This window comes from Seriola aureovittata, chromosome 12 (genome assembly GCF_021018895.1).
Source record: "Seriola aureovittata isolate HTS-2021-v1 ecotype China chromosome 12, ASM2101889v1, whole genome shotgun sequence".
Classification (NCBI taxonomy): Eukaryota; Metazoa; Chordata; class Actinopteri; order Carangiformes; family Carangidae; genus Seriola; species Seriola aureovittata.
This window is the reverse complement of record NC_079375.1, coordinates 4,858,415-4,881,719: the sequence shown is the minus strand read 5'-3', so window position 1 is coordinate 4,881,719 and position 23,305 is coordinate 4,858,415. Positions and strand designations below refer to the sequence as shown.

General features: G+C 42.1%; 1 protein-coding gene across 7 annotated transcripts in view; it reads right to left on the bottom strand.

The window, feature by feature from the left end:
* The window catches only part of LOC130178684 (partitioning defective 3 homolog), a 243,403-nt gene that overhangs the window by 184,188 nt on the left and 35,910 nt on the right, over positions 1-23,305 (bottom strand). For all 7 annotated transcript variants that reach the window (XM_056391121.1, XM_056391122.1, XM_056391128.1 and 4 more), the window contains exon 2: positions 19,501-19,602. In XM_056391121.1, coding sequence (XP_056247096.1) covers positions 19,501-19,602 — 102 coding nt within the window. The remainder of the gene's footprint in view (positions 1-19,500; positions 19,603-23,305) is intronic.

Sequence of the window (23,305 nt, the reverse complement as noted above, 5' to 3'; positions counted from 1 at the left end):
CTCCCCGCTGTGGCGGAGCACTCAGAGGACGAGCAGCAGTAGAGTCGTGCGCGGGAGTCGGACTTATCCTCAGTGTCTCTGTTATGACAACCGAGCTTGTTAAGGGGTGTGCTTCTGCGTACGCCTGTTTCTGTATCTGTGTTTGCATCATCTTCAACAGTGTCTGTTATGGCAACCGAGCTTTCCTAGAATCTGTGTGTGTGTGTCTGTGTGTGTGTGTGTGTGTGTGTTGGCGGATGAGGTTAACAGTGGCTGACCGGGCAGGGGGTTTTAGTGTCTTCCTCAAGGTCTGACACATGGGTAAAAGAGGTCCAGACTGACAAACTACTGCAGGGATTGAACTCGTGGCTTTTCAGCTACGGGATGATCAAACCACTGGGTTTGTAATTACAAAAGATTTCCTGTGATACTTGACCTGATTTGCTGGCCAAAGATGCAGGAAACCAGAATGTCTTTATTACAAAGACATCTGGAAATCTTTTCTCTCCAAAAGAAAAACCGCAGCCTCTTGTGCTTTTGGAAATAGTAAACAATTTTTTCATCCAATTACGAAATGTGATCGCTCCACCACACAGGCACCGATTCAGTGGCAATCGGCTGGTGTGAGAGTGTGAGTTGTGTTGCAGGCATCGGTTCTAGAAACTGTGGCTAGGCAAATTAAATTTGATATTTATTTAATACTACAAATAATGATAATAAGAAGTTACTACAGTGATGGGAAAACAAGACAAATATGGTCTTGGGCATGAGCTATCGGCGACTGGTCTGATGATCGTCGATCACCAAGACCGTCGTCCATCAGCACAACCCTAAACTGTTAGGTCTCTCTCTGTTACACTGTAAGCCAGGGCTATTCAGCTATGTTGTTCAGGGGGCCACATTTCCTGACAGCTAAGGGCCCGGGGTCTGGACATGTACAACTTGACACAACATGGCACCGCATTTACAAAACTGTTACTTTCTGTGCAACATAAGCTACAATATTAACAAAAGTACACACATAGTCTTCTACAGCACATCATGTCAGCTGTCCGGCATATAATTAGATTCATTCTGACATCTCTTACAAAGCAACATCACAGCATTTTATTAGGGACAAAAGGAGGCAAACAACAGAAGAGAGCGAAGAGAATGAAAAAGTTGAGGATGAAGTGAACTTGCCTGTGCATTTGATGCCACATAACTAGGGATGCGTATCGTTAAGATATTGTATTGTTAGCAGCATTGTTTTGAACAAATCCCTATTACTGACTGATTTTGTAATGATGGAAATGTAAAGCAGATGTAACACACAATGATTTACTGCAGGACTTTTTCTTGGACAGTGTTTTTACTGTGCAGTAGTTCACCAGCAGCCCCCACATCACTAACAGGTTTAGATTTTAGGACGCATTAGTCCCACTGTTCCAGTCAGCCATTGGCTTCCATTCATTAATAAACATTATGAAAATAGGTTATTGTATAATAATGTCATTTAAGTGCACATTGTTTTTGCATTACCTCATAATGGTGTTGTGACATTGACAAAAAATAAAGCACCTCTGATGGGTTAGACAACTCAAACAGGTTTCACCAGTCTGTTAATTGATTTTTACATCATTGAAAAAAATGAATGGGAACTGATGGGTGCCTGGAAGTGTAAGGAAATGCACAACAGCATGGCTTAAAAAAACCTGCAGTGAACAGGCAAACAGTAGGGTCCTTTAAAGACCAGAAACGAAACACTAAAATTTGAAGTAGTTGCACTCCTATCCTTTCACATACACTCACAAAACACATACTTTACATCCTCTCCCTCTTTAGTCACTTCATATATCAGACGATAACAGGATGTCTTGCCACTTGGGTCAACTGCCGCTGAAAGGATTCAGAGGTTGTGTTTGGATCTGATAAAAACAGGCAGAAAGTGGAGCGTTTGGCCACAAGTCAACAATCTGCTTATACACAGAGTTCCTGAGAACCCCCCCCCCCCCCACACACACACACACACACACAACACACACACACACACACACACACACACACACACACACACACACACACACACACACACACACACACACACACACACACACACACACACACACACACACACACACACACACACACACGTATACTTCTCCACACTGGCCAGCGCCAACTTGGCACTTGTTGATTAGCCATAATGGCTTTAACATGCGCTGAGAGCAAAGAGGTTCTAGCCTTTGTGCCAGCGCCTGGGAGTGAATGAATGAATGGCAGGATATCAGGGCACTCCATCACATCCGGCAGCCCCTCAACCTGCGGCTCCAGATAGTGTTGCTATCTGTTTTCCCTGCCAATCAGACAGAATGGTGTTCACCCTGTGGTGTGAAAAAGTCCATTGTGTTTCTATCGACAGCAGCAAATATGTGAAAAGAGCACCAGGAGATCCGCCGGGTTGCGATGAATTCGACTCGACGCGTGACCATGCAGCGGCTTCGGCTGAATCGTGGAGGCTGGATCAAAAGCCCATCGACCGGACTCTCAGTGTGATTTAGGATGAAATATTTCCTCAAGTTACATCATTCAGTGATCTCTAAAAACACAACACAGTCTCGTTTTAAGTTTGTGATGTTGACTAAACGCTTAAACCCGGAGCCTTCAGAACAGATCGTGGTTAAGGCTGGGTATCGAACATCAGTGCTGCACAGCTACATCTAACAATGATTTGCTAATGTGTCTATTCTTTTTGAATTAATCATGTTATCTTTTTGATGATCTCAGTCCCTAAAGGCGACATCTCCAGGTTGTTTTGTTGCTTTTACAGTGGCATAAAACACACAACAGCTTAAAAACCTCATGTTTGAGAAGCGGGAAAACAGCAAATCTCCATATTTTTGCTGGCTAAATCACTTCAATGTTCATCAATTATCAAATTTTTTGTTGGCTTATCTCAGCATTTCAATATGGAGAGCCAAACTAAATGTGACGTTAGTAATTAGCATCAAAAACTGCGTGGGATTGAAGCTCGGTCACATTCTCGTGATCTTTAATTTTTTGATCAAAACAGGGATTATTGTCACACACACCAAATGCAATGCGGTGTGCTCTTATGCATGATTAGTGCGAACAATATGGATTAGAAAAAAGAAATATAAAGGGATAAAAATTCAAGATAAATAATAGAGTAGGTGCGAAGATGCAATGCCCAGGGCACAATGTTTTATTTAGATAAAGATCTTGTGCATAAACACATGAAACACTGATTCATGGAGTGGTCTGAAATTTGGGTTAGATTACAGAAGCTGTTGTAGGACATTTTGTCTTCACCAGACTAAGGACTAAAAAAAGTATAATTTTAACAACAGTGCTGAGACTATAATCTTTTATTTGGACAATAATCATCATCACTGGTTGAATTTAGTTCCAGGGCATTTCCTGGTTCTACTCTTTATATCAGACAACTCTCTACAAAGGATTAGCCCTCTGACCATTTCATCGCCGCTCCAATGAGACTGTGTAAACAACTGAAAATCCAACAACATGTAAACTATAACCTAGCTCCTGTGGAATAATGGCACATTCGTCAGTGTTTGGGTGAGCTTCAGTGTAACAATAGGAGGAGTGGGTGCCGACATGTGAGACGACAGTGTGGTGGAGTGCTGAGCTCATTAGAATGGATCCTGATTCTCAGGGGCTGGGGGGGGGGGGGGGGGGGATGTGGATGCTTGTTGGCACTTTACATATAGTATGTTTGTGCTGTTGAGTCATCTGTATGTACATCTGTGTAAAGGTTTTGAAGCTTGTAAGAATACGTTCTTTGCTTTGAGCCAAAGCAAAGAGCTTTTGTGAGGTGAAAACTCAGTTAACACTCAAGCAATAGAGTAAGTATGACACAGAAAAAATATAATACAGCCAATCATATATAAACACATACATATCTGCCAATATGTCTCGGGCTGGTAGGGAATGTCCAACAGAGGACACAGGCACCACCGTGTTTAGTTGATGGCCTGGAGAAGTGCACTTAAAGGGTGGTGAAGTAGGTGAAGTTGTGCCAGAAACCTCCGCGTTGCTTCATCAAGCTTTTCCACGTTTCTGCCTCATTGTTTTCTTTACATTAGAGAAGCAGGACTTTTTTTTTTTCAGTGAATCTTTAAAACTCGAGGCTTCACAACCCCCTTTTCATTGATTTGGGCGATATGATAATATACACCATGAAACAATAGAAATTTGTCCATTCCTCTATAAGGGTTTATACATAACATATACCCTGATAGAGGATTTTCTCCACGTCCCTCACACCTTGATGAAAAACAACATAAATAATGAAGGAACTTTGCTTTCTCTACCAATACAGTATTCCAGCTAAAACACAAAGATCAGTATTGATTCTTTATAAGGTTTTTCTATCCGAGAACCATCTGTGACTTCCAGATGAAAGAGAACCATTTATTTTTATGACCCTGATGCATTTGTGACAATTTCCCAGGCCATCAAAGCATAGATGGTGGAAGGAAGTCAAGTGACTAAGCAAACCGCCCTGATCACATCACAACATCCTGTTTATTCCCCGCTAACACTCACTTCCTGCCTGCTTCCCCGCCACTTCCTGCGGTAGGAATTTGAATTCATTAGGTTTTATAGGAGGAAATGATGCTGCAGGTGAGTAAATGTGGAGGCTGCAACATCAGAGATTTTACATATTCTAAAACCAAAGCAATAAAAATGTCCAGTAACAGAATAATCCCATGAGATTTAGTAATGTAAGAGAAAGATCATATATGACAGTTTATGTTGCTTGCAGGTCTCCTCCTGACCTCTGTCACACACACACACACACACACACACACACACACACGAGGGCAGCCAGTAATAGAACATGTAGTGTTCATGTACAGTATATACACAATTCCCCAAAGGAAAAAGACACACACACATAAAAATCACCTCCTTCCTGTCCTCCCTCACACTCAGCGTAACAGTAACCACCGTCCCAGCAGGCGCACACAGCACCCAGGGGGGCATGATGTAAGGCCTCAGAGCATAAGACAAACTTCCTCCAGCCCCCGCCCCCGCCCCCCTCCTCCCACTAGAACCAGCAGACTGATGAGAAAGACCTCAGCCTTGTTACACCTAAGCCCACACTGACCCCTGGTGGTAAAAAGAGGTAGTGTGTTAGATTTGTCATTGTTATTAGCTGACAACAGAGTCGTGCATGCGAGATTGAGTTGATCATTAATACAGGGGATGAATACAAAATGAATGCAATGTAATATGACTGTAAAAATGTCTCCATCTCCATGTTTTCACAAACAAAGTCAAACAGTCTTGAAGCTGTCGATGTAAAGTGCTGTTACTGTGCCGTTGCTGCACCAAAGCTCTACTCTGAAATGTCAAGTTTTTCATATTTATCTAAAAAGTGCAGAGAAAGAAGAAGTCAGTAAGTGGACCTTGAGGGGAAACAGTTTTTTTTTTTTTTTTTTTTTCAATTCAGTGTCAAGAATGAACTGTCAAGCTCTGTGCGAGAAACGGTTCCCATGGCAACCACTGTAGTTTATCTGTCGGTAGACGATGACCCTAAATCTTAATAGAACTTTTCCTTACATACATTAATTACTATTTATTTCCTCTACTTGCATTGGTTCCTGACGGATCATCCAGTTAAATCTGGATTTGCAATCTGCACTGTATGACCGGTGTTTGGTTGAACATCCTTGTTAGATGTCACTGACTGCTGCGGCTACTCTCAGTTTAATATCATGGGAACGGCCCAGTTTGTGTCAGCACAACTTATATGTCAGATTTAGAGACAGTGCAGACAGAACACCCAGTTTGCTAGAATGAGGGGGGTGTGTGTGAACCGGCTGCAACAGACAAGCTGATGTGTGCCCCCCACACACACAGTCACACACACACACTTTGCCAGAGGGATTCTCGCCACAGTGACTCAGCCAACCCAGCTGTGGTCTGTGGGAACAGCCAGCACAGGCAGGAAGTGGTGTGTGTCTATTTTTGTGTGTGTGTGTGTGTGTGTGTGTGTGTGTGTGTGTGTGTGTGTGTGTGTGTGTGTGTATAAAGAGTGGAGGACAGAGTAAAAGAGCATGAGAGAAAGAATAGATGAGCTTCAGTGAGAATGTGTTGGGCTGATTATTTACAGAGTTTATTTTTATCATTAGCAAACAGATAAAAATTACTTTGATGAGCTGTGTTGATAAGTAAATCTTGTGGCAGGAAACAGCTACTTTTTGATAAGTGGGGACAATAATTCAGAATTAAAATCACTAACAGTCATTTTAAACCGCTTTTAAACAATCTAGTTATCAAATTAAAAATCTAAAAAAATCCCACTTGTAGAGGAGGACAGTTTTGCTTTTCCATTATTTCAGAGTCGTGTTTTTCCCCGTCTTACACACAAAGCGTGGGTTGCTGGTGGTCTAAATTGTTATTTACTCACTGGGTTAAAATTCGGTCTCAGCTTCTTGTTTTTTGAAGGTTTCTGAGGTTAAGTTTCTGTGCTCAGCAGCTCCCAGAGATCAAAATCTTGAAGTTTAAATGCGAAGACAGACGCTGCAATCTGCTGAGCTGAGCCTGGAGTGTAAAAAGGTTTTTCTGCTTTCAAAAATAGTGGTTTTGGCCCAAACCAACATGTTGCATCTCAGTTCCAACAACTTTAATAAACAGGAGTGGACAAACACAGGCAGACACACACACAAAAAAAAAAGTTGATAACTTCAGAATCTCACAAGAAAATCGATGCATCAGCAGATAATCAGCCTGGTTCCTGGCAGCACTTGTTGATAAATTGTATATCAGTAAGTACATTCAGAGCTGATGAACAAATGCACAGCATTGGTCAGGTTAGAGTCTGTGGAAACAAGTGAAGCACACACAGTGACCGGTTCAGACACACACTTATTTCCACCAGACACTTTGCAACTGTTTTGAAAAGTAACGGTTTCCTTGTGTAATGTTTATTGTTACTGGAAGTCAGTTGTGGTGCAGAATCAGCAAGTGCTCCTTCCCCCTCTAAGCACCCGCAGTGAGTTTTCAGAAATGAAAGCCTCATCTGCTGCACTCTGCACGTATGACCTCCACCGGTCATCACCCCAGCCCTCAGCGCCACACCACGGCCGACAAAATAAACTAACCGACAATCTCCCCGCTGGGTCGAACGGATCAGCTGAGAGCGCGGGCTGCAGTGCCGCTGTCTGTGTTTGTCTATGTGGTCTCGGCCTGTGTTGTCCCTGTGGTTCAGTGCCTGTAATTGGCAGTTAGTTTTCCAAAGGGGCTGGCTCAAAAACTTTCGGCGACCGATTTATTCCAAAAGCACAAACGTGAAACAGCAATCAATTTCTCACTCTAATGAAGCTTTAAAGAGGGAAAGTAACTCAAGGTTGTCTGCCTCAGCTGCAGTAATTAACTCAAAGACTGTGTCAAACTCTAAAAGTTTGGATCTTTGATTAAAGCTAATGCAGCACCCAGAGTGGGTGGCAAACAGGAGTCAGCAGGTTTCTGGAGGCTGCTGACAATCAGATCAAAAGACTCATTCAAACAGATTAAAAAAAAAAAACTCCTGTAACTCCAATTAATAGTAATGAGCTGGAAATTAAAAGGACCAATTGCCCTACAGAGAGACTTCCATCAGATGACTGAGGGCACGATGCACTGATGCAATACCACCGCAAGAGGGCAGTAGAGGTCCTTTGTATTCATTCTCCTTCTGCATCTTCACGCTCAAATCTTTAAACATAACTTCAGCCTCCAAACTAGACACATCGATCCATCGCAGATGATATGAAGTGAGCTGGAAAATCTAACGTTAAAATAGTTATCCTGTCGAGACCAACACGGAGCAGCCAAGTACTTCAAAAGAGCCTGTTTAGTAAAAGATGCAGAGAGAGAAGAAAACCACAGATGCAAACAAGGACGCTGGAGAAAAAGAGGGAGTGATTGATGGGGAGAAGAAGAATAGATACATGAGTAGTGGAGGGGGGTGGGGGCTAATCTCATTACCAACACACACACACACACACACACACACACACACACACACACCTGCTGTGAGCTGCTGTAATCCCGTTGACTCCTGAAACATTGTCTTTGTCTCCTCCTGACAATTTTCTCACCATAATTAAGATAAAAAAGCCTAAAGCCCATACAAATCCAGAACCCCCCCCCTCTTCTGATACATCTGTAGTTGAATGAGATCCTCCTCTTCAGACAATAGTTTTCAGAGGAAAACTGCACTCTCTTTGTTTGGCAGCTGTTATCTTTTCTTCTCATCCTTTCTGCAGATTGGATGCAGAATTTTCTTGAATCGTAAGCGGCACCGAAGATGTACTTGCTCTCGCAACACAGGAGGTATAATTGGCTTAGTGTGAAGGGAACTGTTGGCATTAAAAAGGTGAACATTAGCAAGGAGTTCCTTCCAAAGTAAGGGCTTATAACAGTCACCCAAATCTGCTTTAGAGGAGATGCAAACACAACCGCATGCCAGTTAACGGTTAAGTACGTCACAGGCATCTTGTAGGTCTATTGAGGAGCTTTAATTCTCTTTGACTCTACATTAGTCCATGAGGAAAGAGGGAGAGTTGAGAGGTGAATTGGTCCACACCCTGGCAGCGGTGGTGCCATGCTCGACCATTACAGCTTAACACCCTGAGTACAAAAAGTCCCCCCTGTTATTTTGGCTCTGTCCATATTTAGTTGTCATGCTGAAAGCTCCTGGTGCCAGTGGTAAATGAGCTTGTGTTACCGGTAGGCAGCACTGAACTAATACTGGTGGCAGGCCGCCGGAACAGATCTGCGCTGGCTAAAATGAGGTGTTGCTATTTTGTTAATGCCCCAGGTGTTTTATGCCGGATGCCACTGTCAGATAAGTTATAGCTGGAAGGTGAGGTTTAAGATTTTAGTCCAGTGATTATAATAATAATTTCTGTCTTTCTCCTGTTTGATTAGAGCATCAACCCAGTGGTTAAACAGATAATAAGAAATGTTAATGTGACATTGCTTCATTTCTTATTGTCCATGTAAGGCGTTGTGGAGCTCCAGGGTGTTGTGGGTTCTCTGGTCGCTGAGCCCTGACCGAAGCAGACACAGAGAGAGGGAGGAAAGTCTGCCTCACTCTCTTACCACAGAAGGAGATGACAGCCTGCGACGGTTACCTCACTGCTAACCTGTGTGTTTATGGGCACCGTGGGTTGATGTGGGCTGAAGAGAGGAGCTGCAATTGCTCAAAAGGATCTACCGCACAAAATCAAATGCACAATGACATACAATGCACTGGACGTGAATGTACTTTACATGCATTGAGTGCATGCATACGTATGCATAGCCACACAAATGAGTAATCATGACTCAGGGTTTGTGTAGGTGACAATCACTCAAGGTGAAATGCTGAGGCTGCTTAAGTGTGCGTGTGAGTAATCACTCCACAAAGCACATTGTGTAACATTCAGGGTAACACTGTATTTACAGGTGCCGTACTTTCCTAGAAAATGATGTGACTGAAATTTTTTTTTTTTTTTAGAAAGGGTCCTGGACAGCACTCTGCAATGTGGTGCCAATTACAGAGGAAAATCCGACTGTGCTCAGTTGTTACATTATCAAATAATCCCAACAAATCAGTAGCGTAACCTTCTCTTTCCAGAGTAACCATCTTTTGCTCTGTTAAACTGCCACATCGAAGCTACTGATGCAGATATTTGGGACTGTAGGGTGTTGAACAGAAGCTCTTGTTAGTGTTTTACCACATTGTACAGGACAGCATCATTTGAATCGATATTACTGATTGGTACGGAAAGCTGGAGGCTCAAATCTGTCAACTGGTGCAATCTGCTATGAAAATAATGTGCATTCGGAATCACCATATTCCAGCTTCTACCCTCAAATTTCTGTGGCATTTGTACATGGGTGTGTTGATATTTTAAAGATACCGAGGAAAGGCGTGGCTTTCCTACAGTTTGTGTAATAGTCATGTTTGGACTTGTTAAGCTGTATGTATAATGAATGCATTATTTTATTGTTCTTTCTTTAAAAAATAAAATAAATAAGTTGGTATTTATTAGACTTGGGACAATGTACAATAATATCAAATATCATGATATTTCCCACCATATGCAATATTTTTCATAATATCAAAAGCATTTTTTAAATTATTATTTATTTATCTATTTATTTATTTTGCACAGTCTACCCTGCTGCAGTTGCCCTTACTGTGCATTGACCACTTGCATGTGACAAATAAAACTTCTGTTTAGTAATATCATGCCTCAATAATATTGTATATCCTGATATTCAATTTTGGATATCACTAAAGCCTAGTATGTTATGTGTCTTGTTTCTAGTTTCCCCTATAATTGGTACCAAATGACATTGTCCTTTTAGGGAAACATCCTGAGAAATTATTTTGAAATTGTGCAACCCGTAAAATAAACCAATATCATATTCTGTAATCAACATCTAATGCTTTTTTTTTTATATATATATGTAGTATGAATGTGCGTTTGAATCTTTTCTTGCAGTGGTGCAGTCATAGCAACCAACACCAGCAAAGGACACCATTACACATGCTTTTTTTTTTTTTTTTTACCCAGGAGCCACCTCAAGCCTCACTGAAAGCTCCCATAAGGCCTTGCATTCATTAACAGGGTGAGTGGTGCCACTGTTTTGCAAAGCACAAGCGACGGGCTGTTCAAACATGACGAGTCGCAGCAGCAGAAACACACCTCAACAGTTCAAACAGCCTCTAAACACATTTTTGTACAACATTTCTTTACATGTTTAAACATGTTTTGCTATTTTGGAAATTAATTTCGGTCCCAAACCTCAAGCTCCAATGATTTACAAAGACTTAAGAAGGAGCTTGTTAACCGCCTAATTGATGGTGAGGCAATTAGATGTCATTAAGTTACATCTGAAGGCAATTAGATGTAATAAAAGAAGCAGTGGATATTGTTGCATGTAGATTGCATGTAAATCTACTGATGGTTAGTAGTAAAAACATTCGAAGCTTGGTTTGCCAAGTACCCTGCAGAAAGAACATAGCTGTGAGTTTGTTCATATTGTTATACTCAGAAAAACACACACTGAGGAATGTGATTTACAGTGCTTCAGGGTGTTGATGTGCACAGATATGAATGTACGATCAATCACATCTTACAATAACCCTTCGCGGACAACACAAATCCCAGTGCGTCATTTTCTGTCAGTCCTAGACCCTCCTCGGTCTGCCTCACAGAGTTTCTGTGTCACTCCAGCTGAGTCTGGTACAAAGTTGTCATCTTGTTCTCATTAGGAGGCTGGAGAGAGGGAGGAAGTAAGGGGAGGAGGAGGAGAAGAAGAAGGAGGGCTAGTCGGGAATAAATGAGGTCATCCCCAAAACTCTCTCGGGAAGATCCTCGGGCCGGAGGAGAAGTTGGCTGGGTGTGGTTTGGTGGAGGAGAAACGTCCCTCCACGTGTGTCACAGTGAAAGATAAGCATGTTTTATCAGTATATTAATGCAGCATTCACCTCTACTTCATTTCAGGGTTTTCCCAGTAAAAGCACTGGATACTGAGTGTGAAGGAGGAACAAGGTAAAAAACCATGAGCTGCAACAGCCAAAGGAGTGCCAGCCTCAGCCAGAACCATCATTCATTTGGCTGGTATGAAACTGGCAAATGTTCAATTATTCAAGGGAAGGTCTCGGTCACAAACTACAGTTTATATTTCAGTATATGAGAGGCTTGTTTTAGATCTTTTGGCTGACCCCTCATCCATTCCAACTATGGTGTAGCTGGAGGAGTTCCACACAAGCACTGGTCCAGACCCATATCTCTCTCACAACAGCACTATCTATGGTATCTATGTCCCTGGATGGCTTTAAAAAGAGGCTACAGCTGTGTCTCCTCCTTTAGTTTGCACTACATAAAAAATATAACATTCAGGCTAAGGTGGCAGCAAATAATGGCACCTGAAAATGCCGATCTTATAGGCATTAAATCATCGCGTTAAGTTATACAAAATGAAGCCATCTCTTGTATTTAAATATTAATTAATTGATAAGAAAAACATTGGGAAGCACATAGAGGTTTTACTCACTTTACCTAGCATCACCCTCCAATACAAAAAGCCTCCTCTTCCTTCCTGAAACGGTTGGTCTCCAATCTGAGAAAGATCTCTCCGTTCAGCATCAGCCAGCGTCGGTAATAACAAGGCTCAGTGGGATTCAGTTTCACAGCATCTCCACTGGTCTGTGTGCACGCTCAGAAAAATCAATATCAACAGACATAACAAACGAGCCGAATGGAGACACGGGATCAATATGTGTAAACACCTCAGTGTTTTTATGGGTGTCAGCTAAAACTGGCTCAGTACTGTAAGAGAGGAAGGTGGATGTCACTTTCAGGAGGAGGACGGTGTTCATGCTGTGATAGACTGGCAGCCTGTCTGGGTTGGACCACCCAGCGAATGCTGGGAGAGGATCCAGCCCGCCATGATCCATGACAAGATAAACGGTTTAAATGATGGAGTAAAAAGATTATTTCACATCACAACCATCAAAGCAAGACGCTCCTTGAGTAAACGCTGCTGTTATTCAGTAGCGCTGCCGGACTTTAAATGGCAGCTGACACTCTGGGTTCACAAGGATCAAGTCACTCCATTCACGTATATAAACACACACACACACACACACACACACACACTCCTCACACAAATATGTCACTGGTAGCCTGAGCGTCTCTTGATATTCTGCAACAAGACAGACAGAAGACTGAAGGAGTCGTTTTAAGAAACTCTTCTGGGTTTATTTGACCTCATGGCCCCTCCTGTCTGTCTCTCTGTCTGTGTCCGTCTACTCGTCTCCTTACGCTGCGAGACGCATCTATATTCAGCTCAGACCGGGACATCGCCTGGATCCAGAGCAAACACACACACAAACAAAAAACCTCATATGAGAAAAGCATAGTCCAGAATAAGAAGTGCTCATTTCTACCCAGCAACAAAATTTAGAAAAAAAAAAGAATGACTTAAATTTCTTAAACAAGCATTTGGGAACTTAGAAAGTTGATATCCACGTTGTGTAACATTTAAAAAATAAGACAAAACATTAAGCATGTGATAAAAAAAAAGTAACCAACAAAATGTAATACACCAACAAACAACAAATATGATCAGCTGTAAGGTCACAGTTAAAAACTCAACGTGTGTGTCACACACCCAGGCGGCACGCTCACCGGGACCAGATATGTCAGTGACGGAGTAGCAGCGGGCACAGCTGCGCGCACGCACACACACACAGCCACACACACACACACACACACAACCACAGGAATGTGGAGCTGGCACAACCCAGGTGCCATCATTCAGGGTCATGACTTCGCTGCAGGAGTGTGTGTAGGGACGAGCCTGTCACCGGACACCTGGGGCATGTCATGTCGAGTGTGTGAGTGTGTGAGTGTGTGTGTGTGTGTGTGTGTGTGTGTGTGTGTGTGTGTGTGTGTGTGTGTGTGTGTGTGTGTGAAGAAGAGACAAAAATATGCGTGCCTGTGTGTGTATGTGTGCGATATTCTGGGACACTTATTGGAAGTGTGCCCTCGTTAATGTTTTATTTAATTACATCTGTGCTTCCCCGCTAAGACAAGTCAAAATATCTGCGGTGAATTCAGAGCGCCAAATCACTGAGACGTTCAGACATAAGCAGAACTTTAATGTTGCTCCAGGTGAAGTTAAATTTTATGACTTAATGGAGTATTTAGTCGTGTAAAAAGACAGAATATATCTCCCTGAAACACAGTGTACACAGTTTAAATAAATCACACAGACAGTTTCCACCTCAGCGCTAGGTAAGGAATACACAATGGAGACTCATGCAAAAATAATGCACAAGATGTACAGTTAATAATGTATCCACTGAAGTCTAGATGTATACAGGAAGTCTACTGTCAGGCATACACTGCTGCCATGGTTACCTGCAGTATAATAAACCCCACACACTTATTTAGAAGAGTGGTTGAAAGTACTGACCAACTATGTTTAAGGTGTTTGTTAACACAGTTTTAAAGAGGGACTTGCCAGCCAATCAGAAAAAAGTATTTTCCATGGCGTCAGCATCAACCGAGCGAGTGCAGATCGAGCTGCCAGAGAGTGGATTCCTCCAAGTGATCGCGGTTAATGAAGGTCAGAGATGAGTTAATGCAGCTCTGAAAGGCAGAGTTCTCACTTAGTGTGAGAGGTGGAAAAAAAAAAAAAAAAAAAGGAAGAAAGGAAAGGAAGGAAGATGAACGGATGGAAAGATGGCATCTGGAAAAACATTATAAGTTTGAGGGCAAGCCGCCACTTTTCCTGGCATGGATGATACATACTGTATCTGCACAAAAACACACACACACACACACACACACACACACACACACACACACACACACACACACACACACACACACACACTTTTACACTTCACTCCACTTTAAAAGACTCAGAGACAGCTACACACACACACACACACACACTGCAACGTACTTTTAAAAAAAAAACAAAAAAACAAAACAGTATATACTTGTACTCCCAGGACGGGTGCTACATGCTGCCTGTGCGTTTCATTCCAGTGTAAGCTAATAAAAGTGTCCTTGTGTGATGGGCCAGCCATTCCTTCCAGTCTTTAAAAAGCTCCTGTGGAATGGCAGAGATGAGTCACAGCTGCCAGGAGACCACCAGTCATGTTCAGCAGGACACATGGAGTCACTCACACCCGCATACACGATTAACTCCTGCATCTTTCCCTCTTTTCTCAGGCCAAGTCACACTGATGTGAATCAGTGTAAAAAACGCTTTTTATCCCGTCTGTTTAAGACTTTTCTTCAACATGAATTTGTCTACGTCCCTCCATCTTTTGCTTCTTCTTCTCATGCACAAAAAATTGACACCTCACACTATAATGGTTTTACATCCAATACATTAATCCAATTGATAAAGAAAGGCCTGTCTTAAATGTCATTTTCCCACAGGATCAGCTGAGCTTAATAGCGGCAAACGGTGGAAAGCATCTCCCTGACGTCAGAGGTCAGAAGCCCAAACACACATTTATAGATATTTATCCATGACACACACATCGCCACACAGAAGCTGGATTCATCTTCACACTTGAGGTGAAACCCTGCCCTCGCACACAGCCACACACCTGTGATCGAGGCAGATACAAACAGTGACCTCACACTTCTGCACTCTCACACATTCAGACACACACACACACACACACACACACACACACACACACTCAGAGCAGGGATGTGGGCCAGCAGAGTCCATGAACTGTGGCTCTGAGCCCCGCTTTCCACTGCGCGCTCTACTGGCTCTACCAGGCTGCAAACACTCAGTCCTGAGGCTACAGCAAAGCACAGTGGGATTCAGCCGGAGTCAGTTTGCTGCCCATCAGTATCACTGCCACCGTCTCCTCGCTGTAGTTCATCCAGGGTTTCACCATCGGCCATCTGCCAGTATTAAGTGTCTCTCTGGACTTCAGTCAACTCATCCAGTTTGCACACGGGATCCAACGATACCAAGCTCTCCGTCATCCATCAGCTCCTACTGGGTTGTCATTCACTTCTAGTTATTCGTGGCCGCTCAGCTCACTGAGCATTTTGAATTGTTGGTGGAGGCGGCCAAAGAGAAACTGACATTTAGAAAGTTCAAAGCAAACAATAACTTAATGAACTTTTCACTGTTTCAGAAGATGAGAGGCGTGTAAGTTTATAAGTCCACTTTTAACAGCGTGTCCGGGACATGACTCTGAGACTTGAATACTTTGAGTTTTTAGTTATAAAAATAAAAACACCCAACAAATCCCCTACAGTTTTTCTCTTTTACACTCTGTGTTGGATTCCCTTTAACCTGCGTCTGGCCGAGCGCCAGCAAGCTGTAGATTATCTAAACAGCTGCTGGCACATAACATTGCCCACTTCAGTTCAGCTCATTACCGCACATACTGCCTCACAGTACATTTCAATTCCACAATATCATCACAACGTGCTGAGATAATCAGATGAAGATGAGATTTTAATCACTGAATAAAATAGCGGGCAGGGTATGGCGCTCTGAGGGTCGGAGGAAACTAAACCAACACACCGACAAAAAACTTGATGACACTGAATATCACAAACTGCTGCGTATCGAAAGGTATTTAATGCTTGGTCATAGATTCTACGCTTTTACTTTTTCTTTTATTTACATTTACTTTTTCCTTTTAAAGACAACTTACAAGTGAGTATCAGATATTTCCTGACTGAGCTGAGTCAAAACAATGAAATAATATCTCCGCACATCTGGATGTTGCAGTTTTGCAGTATATTTCCATTCCATCTACAAATGGACATAGTTTTTGTGGAACTCTGCTTGAATTATCCATCTGACATCTATGCACATATATGGAACTGTTTTGGTGTTTATTCCTGAAAAATGCAATTAGGTCATAAGAACAAAATGCATATTAAATAAAGATTTTGGGACATTTGGGACATGTGAGGAAAGCTGAACCCTCCGCTGCACAAACCCTGAGGACGGACCTTTTGGTGAAGCAGAAGATGTCATGTGTACAGTAGTTAAACTTAGTTAAACAGTAACTGAACTTTTTGTGAACACAAATATGTCAGTCACATGTTATTACTCAAAGCAGAGTATATTTATGTCTACAACGAGTCTGGACAAGGAGTGTTAAGACATTTATAAAACAAAAATGTCCATTTGGTTTACAACAGTTTTTGACCGTGTCTGGGCAAAACAAGCAATTTAAAGACGTCACCTTGAGCTCATGCAAAGGGTATTTTTCACTATATTTAACTAAATGATTGAAAAAAAAAAAAAAAAAAAATGAACTGATTAATCAACAATTGAAATCTTCGTCACAGTCCTGCTTCAGACATCTGGCGAACAATGGAAACATCAAATGCTACTAAATATTGATTCAACTTTTAACCTTTTACTGACTTCCATACAGTGACATTTACATTTTTCAATAGTTGTCATTTGTGTGTGTTTTTTTTTTTAAAAATACGGTCATTCAAACTGTGCAGGGAACTAAAACATTCAGCGATCCCCACAGGGTTGAGAGTCAGAGCGGTGCAGATTTGTGTCAGCGAGGCTGACGGCTTGTCATACATGAAATGTACACATTCTCTGAAGTGGAAAACGCCTGTGGGGACGAAGCAGAGAGGGCCACGGAAAGAGAGAGGGATGTGAAGAGATAGCATGATGAAAGCTCATCGTGAGGGTGAACACCCACACACGCGCACACACACACACACACTGACACACATGCAGATACACACTCACACCTGCAGGCCTATAAACATGAGGTTAACAGAGTTGCGAAAGGGAGAGAGAGAGTGCTCGCCACCAACAGCGTCAAAATTCCTTTAAGTTGAACACTGTATCGGAGAAGCCAGAGGTCACATAGCTCTCGCTCAACTGAACTAGAAATTCGTACTTAAATCTAAGTTTTGCTTGAGCTACATTTCACATCAGGGCATTTGAAAGTTTTGCCAAAACATGACTAGAATGTCAGAAACTCAAATCTGAAAATATGTGACAGGATTTCTGTCGAGATGCCAAATTTTACTGAGTGGACCAACTCCATCACAGTCTGATTATATTGACTTGCATCAACTGTGTGATATTGGTACACTATAATTACTCTAAACTAATGAGTGTGTGGCATGTCAGTGCTACCGCTTCCCAAATAACCACTCCCAACATGTGTCTCCTTCATAACGGTGGTTCTCTCTTTTGATTTAAATAAGGAAATGAAGACAATTAAAGTTCCTGTTCTTGTTTTACTGCTAACATCAGGGCTACAGCTACAAACTGATTTCATTATTGATAAACCTGCAATTACTCGATCCATAAACTATCATAGAAGAAAACAAAAATGATTCACATTTAAAGAAGCACTACATCAGACAAGTCTCAGAAGTTTAGAAGCATTTGCACTGTAGAAAAGAATCCTCATCCTGATCTGTGATGTAAAGCTATTTTTGTCTAACATAATTAAATTCTGTTCAAGTCAGTTTTATCCATATAGTATCACAATAAGAGGCACTTTACAGAATGAGGTCAAGACCTTACAATTTACTCCTGTCCAATGATTTCTCAGTGCTACACATGCTTCAGCACCTTTGTCTATTGAGCAGAGTGTACTGAAATATTTGTCCACAGCACAGAATGTGACCCTGTGACCTCCCGGCTGTCAGTCAGGGTCTGATCCCCTCGTCAGCTTCACTCCTAAACTGGGGGGAAAAAAAAGCCCCAAAGGCGTCGGATGAGCCGGAATGTAAGGAAGCGCAATTTGTCAGGTGTTTGACCCTGACGGTGCATAAGGTTCAAGAGCTGAAGTCAGAGCAGTGAAGGTTAACTTCTGACAAACTTCACACGCAACGCAAAGACAAAGTCATTCACTGACAGTTCAGTTCCAGAGAACAGTTTATGTCTCCAACTATGAAGCTCAGCATCTCTTCAGTAAAGCTAAAGTGATCTGTTTTCAGATCAGATTAACAGAGAAGATAACACAGGCTAGCGTAAACATATAATGGCCTCCACAGATCGACGAGATGGTAAACAATGTTATTAATGAAAGCCGAGGAACAGATAAGTGCTGCTTTGGTACACAAGAAATGATCTTATCTGATTGGTCAGGAAGCACTTCCTCTGACTCGGACAACAGAAACCCTAGTTGTAATCTGGAGAATGTGGCACCGCAGTGCTTCATTCATGGTCTGTTGCAGCTCCTGTGATTTGGATATTGCACTTGGCCCTATTGTGATTGCGATAATATTTTGATTAATAGTTCAGCCCTACCTGTGGATATAACATATTACAGCTGTGTCTCGTGTATTGACCAGGACTGCACAAATAATTGAAATGTAATCGGAATCGCAATATGGCCAAGTGCAATATCCAAATCGCAGGAGCTGCAATTTCTTTGATAAAGGTAAGGCTACGGGTAAAGCTACAGAGACACCCCGATCTACAAATCATTTTCTCCAGACGTGAAGGAACGTGTTTGTTTGACACAACAAAAATTACATCGTCATTTTTATATTTTTTCAGTGAAAATGAAATGCAAAAACTACCATTCCAACTGAAATCCTGCAATAATCACAACCTGATTTTTTTTTTTTAATTTCATATTGTGCAGCCCTTGTATTGACACACTGTAAAATTTACACCTGGTGCTTTTGTTTGGTAGCTCTCGCAAAACACTATGCTCCAACTCCAGATGACAGTCAGAGACTATTCAGACATGCAAGCTTTCACTAAATGAGGGGAAACTGAGAAGTTGGTATAAACTACGACCTCCAAATGTGAAATATCTCAAACGTTGTGAAGATGACCCCCGCCCCCGCATTGGCTCTTAAACACAATCAAACAGAACATACTTGAAACACACATGTTGCCAATTCTGTCAGTATTCACAAGGAGCTCTGCTCAAGCTCTGAAACAACAGAGGGTGGTGGGGAAACAACCACCAAAGCTCCTGTGTTTTCACCATTAAGCATCACTCACCCTGTCTTTGTCGTCGGCCACATCGCAGAGCACATCATCCAGGTCCAGGATGCCGCCATCTCCGTGTTCCAGCCGGTGGACCTGCAGCCAGTAACTAGCATCCTGGAATAAAAAAAAGCAGGAGAAGAAAGAGATGTTTAAAACCACCCCCAGCCACAACTCCAATGTGAACTGAGTTACAATAACATGTTTATGAGGGCAAAATTTAAATAATTCACATTTTAAAGCCACTTTAAAACCAGTAAATATGACTGCAAATATGAATAAAACAATAGAGCAGCATATAAAGAAGAGATCAAAGAAGAACTAGAACTGCAGTAAGAGTGAGCAAAGCAACACAGAACTAACTGACAGTGAAGACTGAATGTAAGACAATGCACAATATGAATTATAGCAAAGTTTTACATATTATTTATGAAGTACGAAAATGTGTCGTAATATGCAAAGTTTGTGAGAAATAAGACAAGATAAACAGTAAGTACGAGAACAGATTAAAGGATTTTAGACGACTGTTGACGAGCAGCTCTGGCAAGGAAAGGAGGTTTTAATAAAAGCCTAAATCTTATACAAGTGTGTCTGTAAAAACAGGCACTTGAGCATGACATTCATTTTGTCATGGCGGGACATTCACAAGCATCTGGGCCCTGAGGGCGGGTGGGGGGAGAACCCCAGCCACAGCTATTGTAGATTTGACTCCAACTTCTTGTCAAATGTTTTGACATGAGAAACACACGCAGAGGTCACATTAGATTAGAAGAAGTGGAGATATAGAAGGGGGGGTGGGGGGGGGGGTGGGAGTCAAAGCAAAATAGAGCAACAAAAAACAGCCTGGGAGTGAGCGATGTATCTGTATTCATACAAGAACGCAGCTCAAAGGTCTTTACATGCGCCACTATGATATTATGAGAAAATGAGATTGGCAAAAAAAAAAAAAAGGTGTAACATCCCTTTCATTACAGTAAATACAATCATAAATGTGAATCACAGCCGTCACATAATTATGACAATTTGCCCTGATGTCTTGACATGTGAAAACACATGCACGAAAACATAAAAACATGTCTTTGGTGCAAGCAACAACAGAGCGAAGAGCAGAGTGAGACCAGTGCACACCAGTGCAAAATGTATGTGTGTGTGTGTGTGTGTGTGTGTGTGTGTGTGTGTGTGTGTGTGTGTGTGTGTGTGTGTGTTTGTGTGTGGGTGGGCATCATTTGCCAAAGTTATGAGTCAAGACCTGACTGTTTGGGCTCAACCCGCACACAGCAGCCCTGAGGGTTACAGCCTCATTAGCCACTTGTACAGTTCCAACCCACTGACAGTGCATGCAGCTCACTGCAAAGGGCACCAGACACATTATGGAGAGATAATAACACAGTGTGTTGTGTTTAACTCAACTAACTCAAGTAACGCTAGATAAAAGGGCTTCCCTGGGAGACAGAGAGGAAGACGTTTGAAAAAGCGTAATGATCAAAGGATAAAGAGAGAGGTGCAGAGAAAGTTTTCATGAACTAAAAATATGATGAAGTAGAGAATATCAAAGCAGACATTTATTGTAAATGTAGTAAATGAAAGGTGATCCCCAAGTATGCGTTCACCATGAACTTTATTTTTCCGATATTTCCAGTAAGTACCGCCCACACTGCTCGACTGACAGGAAGAGTACAAAAAAGTCCTTACACACAACAACAACATTTGTATTTTGAATAAGAGCGAAAGAGAAATACTGAAGACTGAAACCACAGGTGGAGAAGAGGAGCCAATCAGAGTGAGAGGATGAAAAGGCCAAGGCGTGCATTAGTATTTCCTCTGTGTGTTTCCTGTCAGCTACATACACACATTGTCAGACTGCAGTGACAGATGCCAGGGTTTGTGAAAGCCTGTGTCACCCTCTGACACAGAGTCCCTGTGGATTCCAGCTGATGGAGAATCTGAATTTACACACAAACATAGAAACACACACAAACACATCCCAGTCCCACTGTAAATGACCTACTTTTCAAGGGGTTTTCTTTCTAGTTTTAGGGACACAATCAGGACTCTTATTAGGAACAGGCCTTGTAGATGTCTTTCTCGTTTGTATTGTGGTATCATAATACACCATCAACTAGAGACTTGTGTATGATAGAAGTGATCTGTGTCGACAGACCAGTCGATCTCTCCAGAGCAGAGCTTCTGGAAATCAAAGGTACACGCTGTAAAACTCTTATCTGACGCAGAAATGCAGGAAGTGGCCGATGTTCACCAGATCTGCATCTGTCAACAAACTAATGCAAACAAACTACTGTAGGTTTCTGTTTATGTAAGAGCTGGTTATCAAGTTGCTGCTGTCTGTCCATCTTTGTAGTTTCCAGAGTAGCTATTTCAGGAAAAAAAAAAAAAGAAAAGAAAACGAGGGCAAGAGGTAAAACTTGTTCGGAGTGGAGGGAAAGGAGGCCAAAAACTCACTGCCTTTACTCTATTTCACCCAAAACACATTTCAGTTAGTTGTTCTGGATGAATTGAAACATCTCCCCAAAACCAAAACACCTAAACAAGTTATGTCCACTGTCATGTCCATGTGAGAATTCCCCAATTTCCCGAAAAAAAAATTCAGATTTTATGAACGTAATGCATCTTCTAAAGAGTAAAAACTTGCCCAAACATCCAGCGGACAGAATGAAAATAAAAATATGTCATATTTAATATAATTAAAACATATGAGATACAGCATGTCTCACGTGCGCACTGTCAAATCTCACTGGAGCCTCGCACACAAACAACAATGAGATGCGTGTAATGAGTGTGAATTCCAGCCTGTAGACTGCAGCCTTTTCTTTAAGGCCGCGCTAAGTTTAGATTTGAATAAGTGGTGTTATGATAGTGTTGATATGCGTGTGTCTGTGAGGGCTTATATTGACTTCCTATAGTGTGTATCTGCTGGGACTCGGAAGACGCAGGCCACACCAAAGAGTATGTAAAGGGTGTGTTGTGTGTGTTATTGTGTTATTCTGCGGGGCCAAGTTCATGTGGTAAAAATAGCTCACAGCAAATGCCATGGTGCCAGTCACATAGTAAACAAGGTTACTGCATACCAGAGATGGAAAAGACACACACACACACACACACACACACGTATGTACTTCTATCATGAAACACTCACTGACATAATACATTACATAGCCCTTTATGCTAACCTTAACCCTCACACAATCCTAACTTATACCCAATTCTAACCTGAACCCTAAACCCAAATCACATAGCATACCACAGATGGAAAACACACACACACACACACACACACACACACACACACACACACACACACACACACACACACACACACACACACACACGTACTATCATTGTGCAGACACTCATTGACATAATGTAGTCCCTAACCTGAACTCTAAAACCAGGTTTTAACCTTCATTCAGCCCTTTGAAGGTGTAAGAAGCAGCCTCACTTTCCCAAAATGTCCACACTCCATAAGGTCTAAAACAAACTGGTCCCCACAAAGATAGAAGTATACAACACACAGCACTCCGATGATGACAACTCCACTTTAACAGGATACACGCACACACTCTTGTTCAGGCTTTACTCTCGACCCATTCCCCCTGGGCCTAACAGAAATTTCCATGACACTGAATCTGACAGAACCCTCATCTGAAGTATTGCATAAAAACTAAGACAGATCTGGAGTCGGATCAAGAAAAGGCATCGCCTGCTGTAGCACAACAGACCTGGAATCAGGCCAAGGCCGACACGCTGGTTGCAGGGGGAAAGCCCAGCACTAAATTACAGACAGCCAAGCAGTCCTGAGGTG